Source organism: Balaenoptera borealis, assembly GCF_965194805.1.
Source record: "Balaenoptera borealis genome assembly, chromosome: 13".
Lineage (NCBI taxonomy): Eukaryota > Metazoa > Chordata > Mammalia > Artiodactyla > Balaenopteridae > Balaenoptera > Balaenoptera borealis.
The window spans coordinates 44618096-44635332 of record NC_138870.1 but is presented as its reverse complement, the minus strand read 5'-3'; the positions used below and the strand labels follow the sequence as shown (position 1 = coordinate 44635332).

General features: G+C 50.7%; 1 protein-coding gene across 1 annotated transcript; it reads left to right on the top strand.

Moving 5' to 3' along the window:
• Positions 1–4344: 4344 nt before the first annotated feature.
• LOC309609635 (keratin, type II cytoskeletal 74-like) lies at positions 4345–16634 on the top strand (the record flags this gene model as incomplete). The annotated part of the gene is given in 9 exon segments (XM_082351350.1): positions 4345–8008; positions 8370–8433; positions 8437–8556; positions 8558–8624; positions 8627–8760; positions 9396–9610; positions 10049–10109; positions 10601–10696; positions 16620–16634. Coding segments are annotated over 9 exon segments (825 nt in total). The 5' UTR covers positions 4345–7955.
• Between the last annotated feature and the right edge of the window lie 603 nt (positions 16635–17237).

Here is a 17237-nt window from a genome sequence, read left to right as displayed (position 1 = left end):
CATGGAACACACATGTGTCCTGATGATTTGGCATGCAAGTGATGAAACACATTTGTGTTAATAAATTTGTGCTTTACGTGCGTCCGCGTGTATGCGGTTTATAGAATTTATCAACCAAACTGAGACACCTTTATTCTGGACACATGTTAAGCTGGATCTGCAGACAGCAGGCATAAGCCAGGACTGTGTCAGGCGCATGCTGTCGTAGGTCTAGTGTCCTGGCTGAGCGTCATATGTCTGGCTTCAAATCCTGGCTCTTCTAATGGCTAGTTGTGAGTGGGTGCAGGATCCTGCCCTTACGAAATAGGGTCGATACAAGCTGGCCTTTACTGAGTGCTTTCTATATGCCAGGTACTTCTCTCAGCACTTTATGTCTGGCAACGATGAATTCTCCCAACAACCTGATAGGTATAGTTGTTATAAGGTGCGATTCTAATAATGCAGATCTCACTCGTGAAGATGTTGAGACTCAGAAGGGTAAAATAACCCACCCAACGTCACACAGTTAGTAAATGGCAGAGTTGGGAGTTGACCCTCAGTCCAATGCCGGAGTCCATGCTTCCAGGCACGATGCCTCGTTACCTGTCAAAGTTCTCACTGTAGAGAAGAGTTGAGAATATGAAAAGGGATAATGGAAGTAATACAGTGCCTGGAATATAGTTTGCAGCCAATAGATGTTAGTTGTTATTATAATAATTACTATTAATGCATGTTCTTTGGGCCTTTTGTGTTTGCCAGCTGTGCACTGGTTCATGAGCAGTCAATCCACAGCAGAACTGTGCCCGGAGACCTGGCTCAGATGGGTTAAATGCAGGGCCAGGGCGAACACTGGGTCTCTTCACTGACAAACGGTCCCGTTCAGTCACCAACTGCTAATTTGCCAGCAGGAAGAGTAACCCCTCGGTGCCAGTATTTTGTGCATACACTGCCCTCTGCCATCAGCCCCGGGTACTGCACCTTCCAGCCCTGTGCCTCTGGAGGAAAGATTCTTCCCTAAAACGGAGAGGGTGTGGGATGATCTTGGACAGGCTCTGTGCCCACCGTGGAGCTGCCAGCTGGAGGAGATGCTGTTTCGCTCCCTGGCGTGACCAGGCTGGCCCAGCCTCCCTGTTGCCCAGGCCCTGGCTTCTGTCTCCCCTCCCTCTCCTGTCCCATCTCTCCTCTCACAGGATTCGGGGGTAGGAACTGTGGTAATGCTGGCGTTGCCGCAGCCCGAACCTCTTTCAGGACCTTCAGACAGCTCTTCCTTGACAGGCACCTGAAAATCTTGGTGCTGGTCAGGAAGTCCTGGAGTGAGAGCCCCCGTCCCTCAGCAATACTGTCCTCTAGCCTCACCTGCACGGTAGCTAAGCTCCTGCCCTGGCTGCAAGGGGGACCCTCTGAGATCTCAATACGACACCCCGCCCCCGCCCCAGTGCAGTAGATGATCCGGGCATGGAGGCACTGGCGAGACACAGCCAAGGGGCTACAGAGGAAGGAAGGGATCAGAGCTGAACACAGACAGCCTGGGAAGGCTTCCTGTAGGAGGTGAAGGGGACACGACTTGTTGGAGACCGGGAGTGTCTTAAGACGTTTTAGGTCTCATCTGGCAGCTGCTCTGAGGTTTGAGCTGCCCCTTGCCAGCTGCCTCTATTTCCCTCCCAGGACCTCCACCACTCCTGCCATCTCAGGACGACCGCCACTTGTAGGACTAACCCTCTGCTTATGGCACCATCCCTCAGCCCTTAGACTCACATTCGGCAAGTGCTGCACAGATGAGAGAGACGCTGAGGGTCTCTCCTCTCCTGCAGACCAATTTCCACCGCCCTGGCCCTCCCTCCCTGCTTGGTGCACTTCCACACCACACGCCCTTGTATATTCGGTCCCTCTTCGAGGCTCATCACCTGAATCCCTCCTTCTTAACTTCCAATCCATCCATCCCCAGGAGGGTTCTAAGGGAGTCCAGATCCTTCTGGCTGGAACTCCAGATGCAGCACCAAGTTCTAGATTAAAGCTGCTCCCCACTCAGCGGACCTGAAAGAACCATAGCTCGGTGGCTCCAGGCTGGAGTGTGTCTGTGAGGACACACACTTTGCAGTCAGCCAGTCGAGAGTTTGTTTCTTTTGCCACTTATCATTGCCACTTGGGCAACTCAGTCTCCCGGCTCCTCTGTTTCTTCAAGTGTAAAATGGGAAAAATAATAAGAGTATTGACTTTGTAGGATTGGTATGAGGATGAAATGAATTAAAATGTACTCAGCAGGCCCTCAACCAGTGATCACTCCTTGTCTACACCCAAGGCATGACCGTCAGGATCACTTCCAGCTGGATTCCAATCCCAGGCCGGCAGCTCTTCCCCCTTTCTCCTCTGCCCTCCTGGCCCACGTCCATTTCCAGAAGGTTCTGTCCCATGGCTGCTGGTCCCTCGCAGCCCTTTCCTTGGCTCTCTGTTATGACATGCATCCCCACCCTTGCTCCACGCTGCCCCTCTTTTCCCTTTCCCTTAACTGGGAGCCAGTGTGCCCCGGCCCTCCGTGTTCCCTGGCTCACATTGCAGACCACTTGCATCCTGGCAGCCGTCGTTCTCCTTCACTCTCTGATTTGCAGGCTCTTTTCACAACCAGCTTCCTGAACCCACAACTGCGTGTCACACCTTGTAGCCCAGACATAACGTCCCACTTGCTTCAATGGGTGTGGCCCAAGACACCGGGGAGATGGGGGCTTGATCTCGAGGCCTCCTTCTCTACAAAGGGGAGTGGACGGAACTCTCTGAAGGGGCTCGGCTGTGGTCTCAGCTCCAGATGGAGGAGCTCACCGGCTGACCCCAGCCTCAGGTGCCAGCGTTGAGTGTCACCTCAGCCCCACCTGCCTGAGCCCCTAAGTCCGTGGCAGGCTTGCATCCTGGAGGGTGGAGCTTAGGTCCCTCTGCCCAGCGGTGAAGAGGTTCCCTGTGGCCAGCAGGTAACTCATCCCTTCCACCCCGGCTGGGGCTGGATGGAAATGCCTGTCATGTATCCACTGGGGGCACAGGCCAAGCCCCTGTCTCCAGCCTCCGGGCTCATTCTCCTCCCTCTCTATGCTTGGGCTCCTCCCCTTAGGACCAACCCCTTCCTCCCCACTGCCCAGGGAGCTAGAAAATCTCCCTTTTCCTAAAACACCCATTCCTTATTTCTTATACTTCTTTCTGGGCTTCCTACTTTTAGATTTTTTGCCTCCCGGTTCCTACTTTGCCTGTGGTCATCCAGGTCCCTTGGTGCTACTGCCCTGCTGGGTGTTCCTCCCCTTCTCCTGTCCCTCTCCTAACTCCTGTCCCTAGGACCCCGCAGGCTCAGTTATAACATGGACACAGGGAAGGGGGGATGGCTATTCCCCTCACACCTGAGGCAGGTGTCCCCAGCCCACCACTCCGGCTTCTCCCTATTGGATGCGATATGGATGGGCTGTTCTGTCCCGTTTGAGGACTTGTCATTAGGATGACTGGCTTAATTACAGCCTGCCTCACAAAGCCCGCTTGTTTGTTTTGGAAATGGGCAAAGGAAGAGGCAGATCAAGCATCAGACTTCACAGCCACCATCAAAAGATTAAGGCATTGCCCCCGGCCTCCCTGTTCTCTTTCAAAAGAAGAGTCATGCAACAAAGGGGCTTGGGGGTCAGAAAATACGATGCAAACTTCTTCCAGAAGGGGCTGGGGTTAGCGGGGTGGTCTGAGGTGAGGAGATGGATGGAACAATAGAAGCATGGGGGCTGGTGGTATTTTGAAAAGAGCAAATGAAAGCCAATGTGTTCTTCCCAGAGCAAGACGGCTCTTGTCTCCACATACCTCTGTGCATTTGAGCTGAGGAAAGCTTTGCGGATGACTAGGCAGGGGGTGGGGTGGAGTTTTAAAGAGTCCAGAGCGCTTTTCTTTCTAAAAAGAGGAGAGAAAGAGAACTAAAACGTGCTTGATCTCCACTGCAGGGCTGGGGGTCTAGCCAGCCGTGAAAGCCTTAGGAGTCAGAGTAGGAGGAGAGAGAAAGAATCAAGAATGAGGAGTTTAGTGAGGCATATCCACGAGGTGTTGAAGGCTAAGGATACTCAGGCTGCGTACGTTGAAAACTAGTCTGCAGATCCCTAAGCCAGAGGGCAGTGGCGCCGGGCAGAGTTCCTAGTGGATGGAGCCCAGAGTGGGCAGAGGCGGGTGGCGGGGGTCCATCACTTTCTTTCAGGAGCTCAGAGAGGAAAAAACCCAGGGGACTGGAAGTCAGAGTGCAGGCCTGGAGAAGTAGGTGACAGCACGGGGATGGGGGTGGGGGAAGCCAGGAGACCCTGATGACCCTCCCCCTGGGAGCAGGGAGAATTCTGGCCAGAGGCTCCCACTCACCTGTATAACACCAGCCTATCCTTGAGATTCGGGCAGGCACCAGGGCTGTCCTGAGGGCTGTGCGGGCTGTGCCCGGCACTAGGGCCCGGCGAGGGGGTGAGTGGGGGCTGAAATCCAGCTCTGCACTCCAGTGAAGGGCTGCATCTGCACAGAAGAAAAACTGGCACAAAGGCGCCTTAAGGTCCCTGCAGCCACTTGGCTAAACTGCTCTGACATTTGTCTCCTGAGCTGGACCACAGCAGAGGGAAGGAAGGAGATGCTGGTGCTGAGGAGAGGATGTAGGGAAGGTCTGAGACTCAGAGATAGGGTTTGTGGAGAGACGGTAGAAAGTTCTATGAGACCAGCTGTGATAAGGAAGCTGCCGCCAGGTTTCAGGTCACTGAACATCCTCTGCTAAGTTTTAATAAACAGAAGCTTACTGCACAATGTCTTCTACCCTAATGGTCACCAAGAAGTGGGAATTTTGACCACGCTGACTGCCTGTCTGGGTTTTCACTCAATACAGTGTCTTATAACAGGACTTGAATAAATGAGAGTGGAATTGAATTTAAATTGATGCCATCCAGCTACCTGTTTTCTTAATAATCTAGGGAATTCATGTTGACAAGTGTGTGTTGGGTGCAGGGGACAAAGGACCAGTAAGGATGGAGAGAGGCCAGTGAACTGCCTGCGCATGTAAGTTTCACAGACTTGGAGAGTTATAACTTCAGTGACCCCCATAAACTACTAGAGAATTTGGTACTCTCTACTCTGTGATATGGTGGGTGATGATAAAGTGATCAACTGTCCAGATTTTCCAGAACTGTCCAGGTTGTGGCATGGAAAGTCCCATGTCTTACTTGGAAAACCCCTCAGTCCCAGGCAATCCGGGATAGTTGGCCACGCTACAAAATAGTCTTTAGCTGCTTCAGTCATCTTGCTTGGGGTGCTTACCCTCGTCTTTTGTGCCCAGCATTGCCCCTTTCCCTTTTTGCAATCACAGAACTTTCTGCTTCAGTCTCGGAACATCCTGTCCCATCCACCGTGTCCCCAGCCCTGTGTCTAGGGCCCAGATGGCAACTGTGAGCTCGACCCAAGCTTTCAGTCCCATCTGCTGTTGGACTTGATACCCTAGGACGCAGGGAATTTCATGTCAGGAATGTGAAGGGTGTTGGGAGGGGGCGTGGGGAGAGAGGGAGAAAAGCAGAAGAACACTCTTGCTTGAGCTAGCTAACTTTGGACGAGAATGGAAAAACAGGCTCCTTTCAAACTGGTTCAGACAGGCTGAGAGGATTCGGTTTGTGCACTGAGCTCATTTTCTTTTTTTTTTTTTTGAACAGCTTGTCCAAAGAAGAACTGGGGATTTAATGATTTTGACTAGTTCTGTGACTGTCCAGAACCCTATGCTGCCTCTTTGTAAGTGGCGTGCTGCCTCGCTGTAAATACCGGGGTGAGGCTTGTTGGGAGATAGTTTGCCCGTGGGAACTCCAGGAGGAAATCAGCCAAAAGTCAAGGTCAGCCCCTTGAAATCCTGCCAGTCCCAGGCCACTTTATAACTGTTCCCCGGGGGTAGATCCTGTGTCAAGGCCAAACACTCGATTTTCTACCTGCCTTGCTACCCCACCACTGCTGGGCTATGAAGGGACCACTTAAACAATTGAGAGGGGAGCTTGCTCTCAACACGTGGACCAGGAGGCTGACTTGAGCCCTGCGAAATATCACTGGGCATCCCAGGAGCATCGTCCCGGCGCCTACGCCGTGTTAACCTAGGGGCAACTAGTCAACACCACCCGAGCCCAACTGTTGACACCGAGGGACCAAAGGACTGCTGCCAACCACCTGTCAGGACAACAACTCACTTTTGGCCCTGAGCTCATTTTCAAAGGGAAAGCAGAGAACTCAGTTTCGTGTCCTTTCCATTCTAAGGTGCTGTGGTTTGCCCCCAAGTCTTATTACCCTTCAAGCATCCTTCAAGAATCCTTCAAGCTTCAGGCTTCTTTTTCTTTCATTAATTACCTTCTACAGAATGCTGACTTCCTTGACTGTGTCCAGGAATAGTCAAAAGGCCAAGGGACTAGAGAAAAAAGACCTTTGGTATCCATTCTCAAACCAAGCAGCCATGACTTCGATAAGGTCCATTTGGGACTATTGGTGGCACTGCCTTCTATTCCCCTCCAACGTGGTGTGCTCTGCAGAGCAGGGCTCTTACCCTCCAGGAGTAGCTTTAACCAAGATGGTGGGAGATTATGGTGCACATGGGCTCAGCTCCCTCAAGGCTCCCTGGGCTACCAGTCTCCCCGATGGGTCTCCTTCTGCAACCCAGAGCCTGTTTGTCAATCGGAAGCACAGGCTCTGTGAAGTTTCTTCCCCCGAGGACCCTTACATGATTCCACACTGTCTTCAGGGAGAAGGGAAGTGTCTTGGCCTGCTCTGTCATCTTTCTCCCATCAACCTCTGCTTCCCAAGTCAAACCTTCCCCTGCAGCCCTCCTGGGCTACTCACTGCCTCTGGGATGCACTGTTGCATCTGTCCAGTCTGGCCCACCTTCCCATTCCCAACCCCCGCCTCAGAAAGCCCAATGTATTTTATTCTGATTTTTTTTAAAAAAGCAGAATTTCAATAATGGCTTGTCTGAGTCACTCATTTAAACATATGGAATTAAACTATAGCAATAACAACAGCAAAACAACTTTCACGTGCTTGTATTTTGTCTCCTGTTCAATTTCAATCTCTTGGAAAGAAGGAGAGGGTCTTAGATGTTTCTTGTTCGATGTCTAGCATAGAGCAATTCACATAGTAGCACTCAATTTTCTACTTATTGAATGAACCAATCTCTTCAAGCCTTGGGACACACATTAGTCCAGTGAACTCAAAGACTGGGGTGTGGAGTGTGGTGACTAATTAGAGAGTAGCCAGCACGGTGAAGATTGGGACTGTCAGAGATCCTACCGTGTAGCAAAGGCAATTCCCTGCAATTAAATCGCCTGGGAGGGTAGCTGTGCTTGGCCACGCTCACAACACTGTTACGGGGAAATTCCCCTCTGCCTCTTCCTTTTCCTTCTATGTTATAACCACCACCACCATGGCCATCACCATCCTCACCATCAATTGACTCTCAATTGCCCAGCCCCCAGCGCAGGGCTAGACCTACACCCCAGCTCCTCAACAAGACCGGGTAACAGGGAGATGGGTTCTCTGGGGAGGAAGCCTGGGGTTTTGCGAGGAGCCCTCTCTGGACAAACCCGGCCATTTCCCCTGTGCTTTACTGATAGATAAGCAAGAAAGAGGCAGCCCTGGAAAAATAAAGCTAGAAGATCTCTGAAGGGGATCACTCTCCAGGTCCCTAATTATGAGCACAGATAAACGCCCGATTAGACCCCTCGAGTCTGCAAGGACAGCATATTCCACTCGCTATCAGAACTGCTTTGTTGCTGCAAAGGGCTTGGAGATGTCTGTTCCCCAAACTGTCCACAGCCCCAGGCCCTTCAGCAGGAGGAGAGGAGATAGAGGAGAGACGCCCTTTTCTGGTGTCCAGGGATGGACAGGAAGAAAGGAAGCCGTGCTCCGGGTGCCCCATCGAGTGTTCTCTCTGTTGGTGACTGCATTTCTCCAGCTCTGCCAACTCCATCTTTGCCACCATGAGCCGGCAACTGAACATCAAGTCTGGTGGTGACAAGGGTGGCTTCAGTGGGCACTCGGCAGTGGGGCTGAGGAAGGCTGCGGGCAGTGTGGCTTCTTATTTATTTATTTTTTTTAACTTTTGGGTTTATTTATTTATTTATTTATTTATTTATTTATGGCTGTGTTGGGTCTTCGTTTCTGTGCGAGGGCTTTCTCCAGCTGCGGCAAGTGGGGGCCACTCCTCATCGCAGTGCGCGGGCCTCTCACTATCGTGGCCTCTCCCGTTGCGCAGCACAGGCTCCAGACGCGCAGGCTCAGCAACTGTGGCTCACGGGCCCAGCCGCTCCGCGGCACGTGGGATCCTCCCAGACCAGGGCTCGAACCCGCATCCCCTGCATTGGCAGGCAGACTCCCAACCACTGCGCCACCAGGGAAGCCCCCAGTGTGGCTTCTTACCGTGCAGCTGGCAAAGGAGCTGGGGCTGGCTTCGGCAGCTGAAGCCTCTACATTCTCGGAGGGAATAGGTGTATTTCCCTCAATGTGGCTGGTAACAGCGTTCGGACTGGAGGTTACAGCTTTGGGCTTAGCTCTGGGTATGGAGGGGGCCGGGCCAGTGGTTTTTGCCGGCAGCATGTTTGGCAGTGTGGCCCTGGGGCCCATGTGCCCATCCATGTGCCCACCTGGGAGCATCACCAGGTCACTGTCAACAAGAGCCTCCTGGCCCCCTTCAATGTGGAGCTGGACCCCGAGATCCAGAAGGTGCGTGCCCAGGAGTGGGAGGAGATCAAGGCGCTGAACAAGTTTGCCTCCTTGATCGACAAGGTGGGTCTCCCAGGAGGATAAGACAGTCCAGTGAGATGTGAGTGATTCCATGCTGCCTGGGAGTGCACGGGGCATTGTGGATAGAAAGGTTGCTGCTGGACCTCAGGAAGGACGGTGTGATCATAGCAGGGAGAAGAACAGACCTGTGAGCTAGGTGGCACGAAGGAATAAATGAATGTGCTGCTTTCTTCGGGGATTTTACAGAGAAGGATGGGAAATTGGGTGAAGGGTAGCCCTACCTTGAGAAAGAAGTGATGGGAATCTGGAGAACAGCTGGATGCATCTCCGGCTCTTTAAGGCAGATGAATGGCTGATAGAATCAGCACTAATCAGGGGGAAAGGCTCATGGTGCAGAACAAACCCTTAGCTGAGACAGAGGAAGAGCACCTCCTGCGGGCTGGGTCAGGCAACAGAAGAGCCCTGTGGAATCTCCTTCTTCAGTGGGTTTTCAGTGATGATTGGTTTTATTCAAAAGGCTATGGAAGGAGCACTTGTAAAGGGTCTTGTTTGCATGGAATTCCATGAGTGGAGAGTCAGAACTGGAGCCAAATGACTTTAGGAAAATCTATATAACCGGGGAGGGGGACGGTCAATGGAGTTCTCCACAGGACACGGTAGCATCCGTGTGATTCCAGGTGTGGTTCCTGGAGCAGCAGAACCAGGTGCTGGAGACCAAGTGGGAGCTCCTGCAGCAGCTGGACCCGAACAACTGCAAGAACAGCCTGGAGCCCATCCTCGAGGGCTGCACCAGCAACCTGAGCAAGCAGCTGGAGACGCTGTCCGGGGACCGGGTGAGCCTGTACTTGGAGCTGAAGGGCATGCGGGACCTGGTGGAGGACTACAAGAAGAGGTGAGTGGGCCCAGCCAAGGTCATGGGTCATGTTCTTAAAGGTTCCTGGGCTCACCCAATCTCTGTGCCACTTTTTAGGAGGGGAGGGAACAAGCACCAGGGTCAGGGACTCACACCTCTCCTCTGTGGGGGAAGGACCCCCCTTGTTTGATGAGAACTTCCTACCTGGTTGATGGGAAGAAGTTCCTTTGCTCATTGATCCACTGATTGGTTCAGTGACTGGTTTGGGGAACCTGGATATTTTCCTAGGATCCAGAGAGTGGAATGAAAATGAGGCAACTCAGGGACACGGTACTGCCACCACCAGCCCCTGCAGTGCTCACTTCCGGGAGATCCTGCGGGGACTCTGCATCCCCAGCGCTCGCCTGGCCAGTGGGAAGAGTAGGTCACTTGGCCGAGGGGACTGAGACCTCTGCTATCTTCTCTCCTTGCGCACAGGTATGAGATGGAGATTAATCGGTGCACGGCAGCTGAGAATGAGTTTGTGGTGCTCAAGAAGGTGAGGGAGAGAAGAGCCTATGGACTCTGGTTTCCCTCGAATCCCCATCCTAAACAACCCTGCTCAGGACTCCAGCCCTGGCCTCCTGGGGAGAGACTGGTGCCTGAATGGAGATGGAGTCGTATTCTGGCCTCTAGCAAGAAGAAGACACACACCCAGGAAATGGACAGAGGCAGACAGGAGAAAATCTGGTCTGGAAATTGGGAAACTCTGGTCCAGCTCAGCCTTCCTGTGTGACTTGAGGAAACTCACTCTACCTCTCTGGGCTTTGTTTTCTCCAGGTGTAACAGAGGAAGAGCAGACCCCTTCTTCTTTCCCTATTTCCAAAGATGCAGTGAATAGGAGAGAAAAGCAATATTGAGGGATTTTATTCATCAACATGTTTCCCTTTGTGGGCAAAAATAGGAAATCAAATGGTTTCTGGGGCAGGGACAGGACAGCAGATGGGATGAGGGTTGTATTGACCAATGGCTCTGGGTGCCTCTCAGCAGGATGCAGATGCAGCCTACAAGGTCAAGGTGGAGCTCCAGACCAAAGAGGACTCTCTGGACAAAGATATCAAGTTCCTCAAATGTCTGTATGATGCGGTGAGGACACTCCCACCCCTCCCCCACCCGCCTCTTTCCAGCTGAGGGCTTCACTTGGCTCTTCTAAGGAGATGCCAATAGGAGGGATTTAGGATAAACAGAATGTAGGGTGTTTTAATGGAAAAGTGCAAAACCCTGCACTGGGAGACCACGGAAGTATAGGATTCTGGTCCCCAGAGGCTATACACACAGGAGACAATCTCATTGGGACCATGATAATGACCCCATGAGGCAAAAATGACCCCGTGAGGTCCTACTAAAACACAGATTCTTGATACTGTGAATTGCAGGAAATGCCTCCCACAACCTGCTACCCACGCAGGGTCCATCCTGCCATGTGAGCCTCTCCCTTGGCTCCAACAGACAGATTTGGGGGGTAAAATCCATACATCTATGGCCATTTTGACAAGAGTACCAAGACCACCCAGTGGAGGAAAACAATATCTTCAACAGATAGTGCTGGGACAATTCGATTCTTACAATGCAAAAGAGTGAAGTTGGACCCCTATTTCACACCATATACAAAATTAACTCAAAATGGATTAACAACTTAAATATAAGAGCTAAAACCATAAAACTCTTAAAACAAAATGTAGGGGATCGGATTTGGGAGTATATTCTTAGATATGGCACCGAAAGCACAGGCAACCAAAGAGAACATAGAGAAATTGGACTTCATTAAAATTAAAAATTTCTATACATCAAAGGACGTTACCAAGAAAATGAGAAGACAGCTTACAGAATGAGAGAAAATATTTGCAAATCATGTATCTGATTAGGGTCTAGCACCCAAAACATATAAAGAGCTCCTACAACTCAATAACAAAAAGACAACCCAGTTTAAAAATGAGCAAAGGAATTTAATGGACCTTTCTTCAAAGAAGATATACAAATGGCCAACAAGCACATGAAAAGATGCTCAACATTATTAGTCATCAGGGAAATGCAAATCCAAACCACAAATTGGTACCACATCACACACACTAGGATGGCTATAATAAAAAATAATGGAAAATAAAAAGTGTTGGCAGAGGTGTGGAGAAATTGGAACATTTTTACGTTGCTGGAGGGGATGTAAAATTGTTCAGCCACTGTGGAAAACATTTGGGCACTTCCTCGAAAAGTTAAACATAGAAATGTCATACGATCGAGCAATTCCATTCCTAGGTCTACATCCAAAAGAATTGAAAACAGGTGCTTAAGCAAATATGTGTATGTGCATGGTCATAGCAGCACTGTTCACAATAGCCAAAGGTGGAAATAGTCTGCTATGGTCTGCATGTGTGTCTCCCCAAGATTCATGTGTTAAAATCCTAACCCCCAAAGGTGATGGTATTAGGAGGTGGGGCCGTTGGGAGGCGCTTACGTTATGAGGGTGGACCCTCATGAATAGGATTAGTGTTTTAATAAACGAGACCCCACAGAGCTCCCTGGCCCTTTGCACCATGTGAGGACAGAGCAAGAAGGCACTGGTTATGAATCAGGAAAATGGTCCTCTCCAGAATTCGACCATGCTGGTGTCTTCACATTGGACTTCTCAGCCTCCAGAACCCTGAGAGAGAAATTGCTATTGTTTATAAGCCGCCAGAATGGTTTTTGTTAATAGTAGCCTGAAAGGACTAAGACACAGCCCTAATGTCCATCAGTGTCTGAATGGATGAAAAAATTGTGGTATATACTTTACTACAGAATATCATTCAACCATAAAAAGGAAGGAAGTATATGCTACAGTGTGGATAAACCTTGAAAACATTCTGCTAAGTGAGAGAAGCCAGACCCCTAAGGTCACATGTTGTATGATTCCATTCATATGAAATGTCTAGAATAGGTAAATCATAGAGGTTTGGTGATTGCAGGGATTGGGGTAGGGGGGATGAGTTGTGCCTGCTAGTGGGTACTGGGTTTCTTTTTGGGGTGATAAAAATATTTGGAACTAGATAGAGGTGGTGGTTGCACAGCTTTGTGAATGTACTAAATGCCACTGAATTTTCACTTTAAAATGGTTATTTTTATGGTATGTGAATCTAACTCAAATAAAAAATAGATTGTGGGGGAGTGGGTAGCAGAGAAGAGGCCAGAGGAACTGTGTCCCTGGAGTTGGCTCCCAGCCTTTCTCACCATATGTCAGATAGCAACCTGGAATATAGATAGGGTGAGCAGTGGCGCCCAGTAGAAAGATGGAGATAACTTTCCCTCCATTCGATTGGCAGAGGGCAAGCCTGGGGGTTGGGGGACCTCTGTCTTCATCTGTCTCTGGTATGTGGCAAATGCCTGGCCCTGAATGCTTGCTCAGTTATTGCAGAATAAGTCACTGATGCAAAAGAGGATGGCAGTCACAATGTCTGTGCCCTGTCTCCTGGAACCTCCTTCACTCTTTCCTGCCTCTCCTCCCTGTGCCTTTCCTTCTGCCTCTGACCTTCCCATTTTCTGATCTTTGCAAACGTCCCAAGCTTGCTTCCAAGCCTGGTGTAGTGTGAGGCTTTAACTGATTCATCCACGTTCATTGGTAGAGAAAGTCCCATTAAAATGGATACTCTGGGCTTCCCTGGTGGCACAGCGGTTGAGAATCTGCCTGCCAATGCAGGGGACACGGGTTCGAGCCCTGGTCTGGGAAGATCCCACATGCCGCGGAGCGGCTGGGCCCGTGAGCCACAATTACTGAGCCTGCGCGTCTGGAGCTTGTGCTCCGCAACAAGAGAGGCCGCGATAATGAGAGGCCCGCGCACCGCGATGAAGAGTGGCCCCCGCTTGCCGCAACGAGAGAAAGCCCTCGCACAGAAACGAAGACCCAACACAGCCAAAAATAAATATAAATAAATAAAAATTAAAAAAAAAAACAACGGGTGCTCTGACCTTGAGAAGTCACCTGGTCCTCCCTCTTACCCGTGGGAAGGGATATTCTTTCTTGCTTTCATGGTCTCAGGGATGTTGAATGAATGAATGAATTTGATTCCCTCAATTGGTTTCCAGCTGGGAGTCACCACATTCCCCATTATTAAAAAAGAATATAATAAAAACAGGACAATCTGATCTCACCTGTGTGCCACTAACAGAGAGGAATGGAGACATGGAGAGCTGAAAGCGATAGCTAGTCTACTATGGGGCCCATTGTCGGGTGGGCTGTCAACAGAAACCGGGGTACACATGCATAGACACGTGCTCATTGGCTCACAGACTCAAGTCTACGGAAGATACTCAAAATACTTAACAACTGGTATAATCAGGCACCAACTCATCAAAGTAGTTGTCAGCCACAGACAACCGAGACAGCCATGCCAGTCCCTGGGCACCACTCTGCTTAAGTTCGTGTTCACGACCACCCGCCTGTAGATGTGGACCCCCACGTGGCCTCTGACACATATGGGAGAACGTCTTTCAGCTGGTGAGCAGTGCTCACAATTCCTATCATGAACCCGAGCCTGGGTCCCAGGAGCAGAGAGCATCGCCTGGCCTCGGAGGGAACTGTTAGGCTGGAGAGATGCACACAGCACCTGGGCAAGAGGGTTGTGTGCAGAAAGGTGCAGCTGACCCAGGGAGGGCTTGGGGGAGGTTTCTTAGAGGAGGGGTGTCTTGGTTTGTCTTAAAGGATAGGACAAGCCTGTCCTGGTGGGCAGGAGGCTGGAAGAACAGCCCAGAGCATGTCATCAGGGAAAAGCATGATGCATGTGAGAAACATGCAATCGTCTCATAAGCACACCTACCCAAGTCCTGAAATTACAATTGTCTTCAAAAGAGTAAAGCAGGCTGAGAAGGGGAGCGAGGGAGTCAGTTCCGCTGCCTAGAGAGTCTGGGACAGGAAGAAGAGTGCAGGAAAAGTGAGTGCTGGTGAGCTCAGTTTTTCACACCGTGCAGGCACCTGCACTGGACATTTGCACATGAGAAAGCCAGGACAGTGTAGAGGCTACGAGCGCAGATGGTAGCCAGGCTGCCTGGGCTGAACCCTGGCTCAAATCCTGGCTCAGCTACTCACTAGCTGTGCAACCACCAGTAAGTTACTTAACTTGTGCCTCAGTATCTTCATCTGTAAAATGGGGATAACAACAGCACCTGCCTCACAGGGCCGCTGTGAGCATTAAATGAGTTAATATATGTGTAGTGATTAGAGCAGTGCCCAGCAGAGCTCACACTGTGTGTTAGCTATTATCATTACCATCATCATTATTATTTACCTCCTATCCACCTCCTATCCACTTCTGGGAGTAGGTGGAGCAGGTATTAGCACCCCCCTTTTTAGAGATGTGGAAACATAGGCTTAGGAAGTTGGGAGACCTGCCCGTGGTCACATGGCAGGACCAAGACCTGGGTCCTCAGAGTCCTGAGTCCACACACTCCGCCAGAGGCTTGGGGTGGGGCTGGAGGAAGGAGATGGCCAGCAAAACTCAAAGGAGATGGTTCCGGCCACGGAGCTGAGCAAGGAGGAAGCGAGGGGGACGGGGCTGCCCTGGAAGGCATCTCTCTGGCAGCCAAACAGCAGGACGGGAGCAGAGCTGAGTGTCTGGCAGGACAGTCCTCCTCGGCCTTTATATCCCAGCTCCTCTCGGGTGAGCTCACCTTCAGCCTTGCCAGCTGCAAACCTGCTGAACAGCTGTCCTGCCCCCAGATGTGTGGCTCTGATTGTGGCCAAGCCCCCCAGGGACTGTGCTCCATCCAGCTAGCTTGGGGCTGAGTGCCCTGCCTGCCCGAAACTATAGGAGGATGTAGGGGGATGAGGACGGGGACCTGTGGGGGGATTCACAGAAAACATGCTCATTTCCTGGGTCCATCTGCTGAGGAGGGCTGGCAGGACCGGAGCTGATGTCATCCAAATAGCCCAGCTCATTCTCCCTGATTTTGGAGACAATTATTTGCTCAGAGAACCACTTGCCCCTTTCTCAGTGCCTCTAGCCTCACGCCCCACCCTCGCTCCTACTCACACAGCAGCTAGATTATACTTCCTCAAACATGTATTGCTCAGGCTCTGTCTGGCTCAAGAACCCTCAATGGCTCCCTATCACTTGCCCCGTCACATGCACAGCTTGGGATCTGGGGTTCCCTCCACCTTTCACTCATAATCACTCCAGCCTGGAGGGTATTTCCTTCACGAATGCCCTTCCTCCTGCCAGCCTGGGTTGCTTTTACCACTCCTCACTGACAGTCTACCCAAGCCTTTTTACCTTAAAAGACTGGAATCCAAACCCCCTCCTCCTCCAGGCAGCCCTTGTGGATTCACTGTCCCCAGGTCTTGCCTCTCCTTTGTGCATTCCCCTTTCCTCTCACCCAGCAAATACCCTCTTTGATTGTACTAGATTTTCTTGCCTTTCTGTCTTTGAGGCCTTCTCTGGAAGCTTATAGAACCCCAGAATGCTGAGGGTGGGGAGCCAATGGGTTCTGTCTGAGGCCATGGAATTACACAAAGGTGCCAAATTGATCATTGTCACAGATGTAGAAAAAAAATATAAAGAAAGCTACAAATTATTTGTGTAAATTGAATAAAACATTTTGGCTGTAGAGCCAAGAGCCATAAAAATGTAATTTATTTAACAAGCAATGTAAATTTTCCTTGAATGTTCAAGCTAGATGTTCCCGGTAACTTGGGGGTTTGGTTCTCTGATCTGACACACTGCCTCCCACCAATTCACAGGTGAGCAAAACTGCAGCCCAGAGATATCCATGCCGGGCCAAGCATCGCTCAGAATTTAATTCCCACCCAGAAAACTGGGCAATACCCGATACTGCAATGGGCATGAGGGGAAGATGAAGCTGGGACGGGGGACGTGGTAGATCACATCCTCTCTCCCTCACCAGCTCGAGAAGTCTCCCAAAGCAGGGGGCTCTATCTCCTCCTGCCTCTGCCTCTAAGTCTCCCCGGATCTCAGTTAAGGCTGGGGCAGGGCCTTTGTAACTTGGTGAACTGCAGCCCTGTCCTTCCCTTTTTTCCCTCCAGCAAAAACACCAGTAAGCACCCTAGGAGCCCCACCTGGGCCCACCCTCCCTGTGGGTGGCCCAGAATACCCCTCCTTCATCTTCTATCATCATCTTCATCAAAACATCGGGTGTTTCATTCCTAATGGCCAGTATCTAATTAACTAATTTATGCTAAGGTGTTCATGACTTGTTAATAGCTTGATGAGATGCTTTTCCCAGAGATACCTATGTTTGGAGGGATCCAGAAGCTAGGTTCTCTGAGGGTAGGATACTTTGTGTCACCTCCCTCAGCACTTGGTAGGTGCTCAGTGAGTGTCTGATAAAGGGATCAATATCAATATACTTAATGTCTGAAAAGTGCTTCTATCAAGTCTTGTACTTAGCAAGCACTTATTAGACAGTGGCTATTATTATTTCTAGTGGTGAATTTTCCATTATCAGAGATGTTCTGTGTGGAGAGATTCCCTGAGCCTGGGACCACTGGGAACACCAGCCCTTCCTTGTCCCCCAAGAGCAGATGACACCGTATGGGAATGTGCTGATCCGGAGGAGAGAAAGGAGGAGAGGAAGGAGAGAGAGGAGGAGAGGAGAAGACAGGCCGATTCCTAAATTCTCCTTCATGCTCTACTTTTGGTCA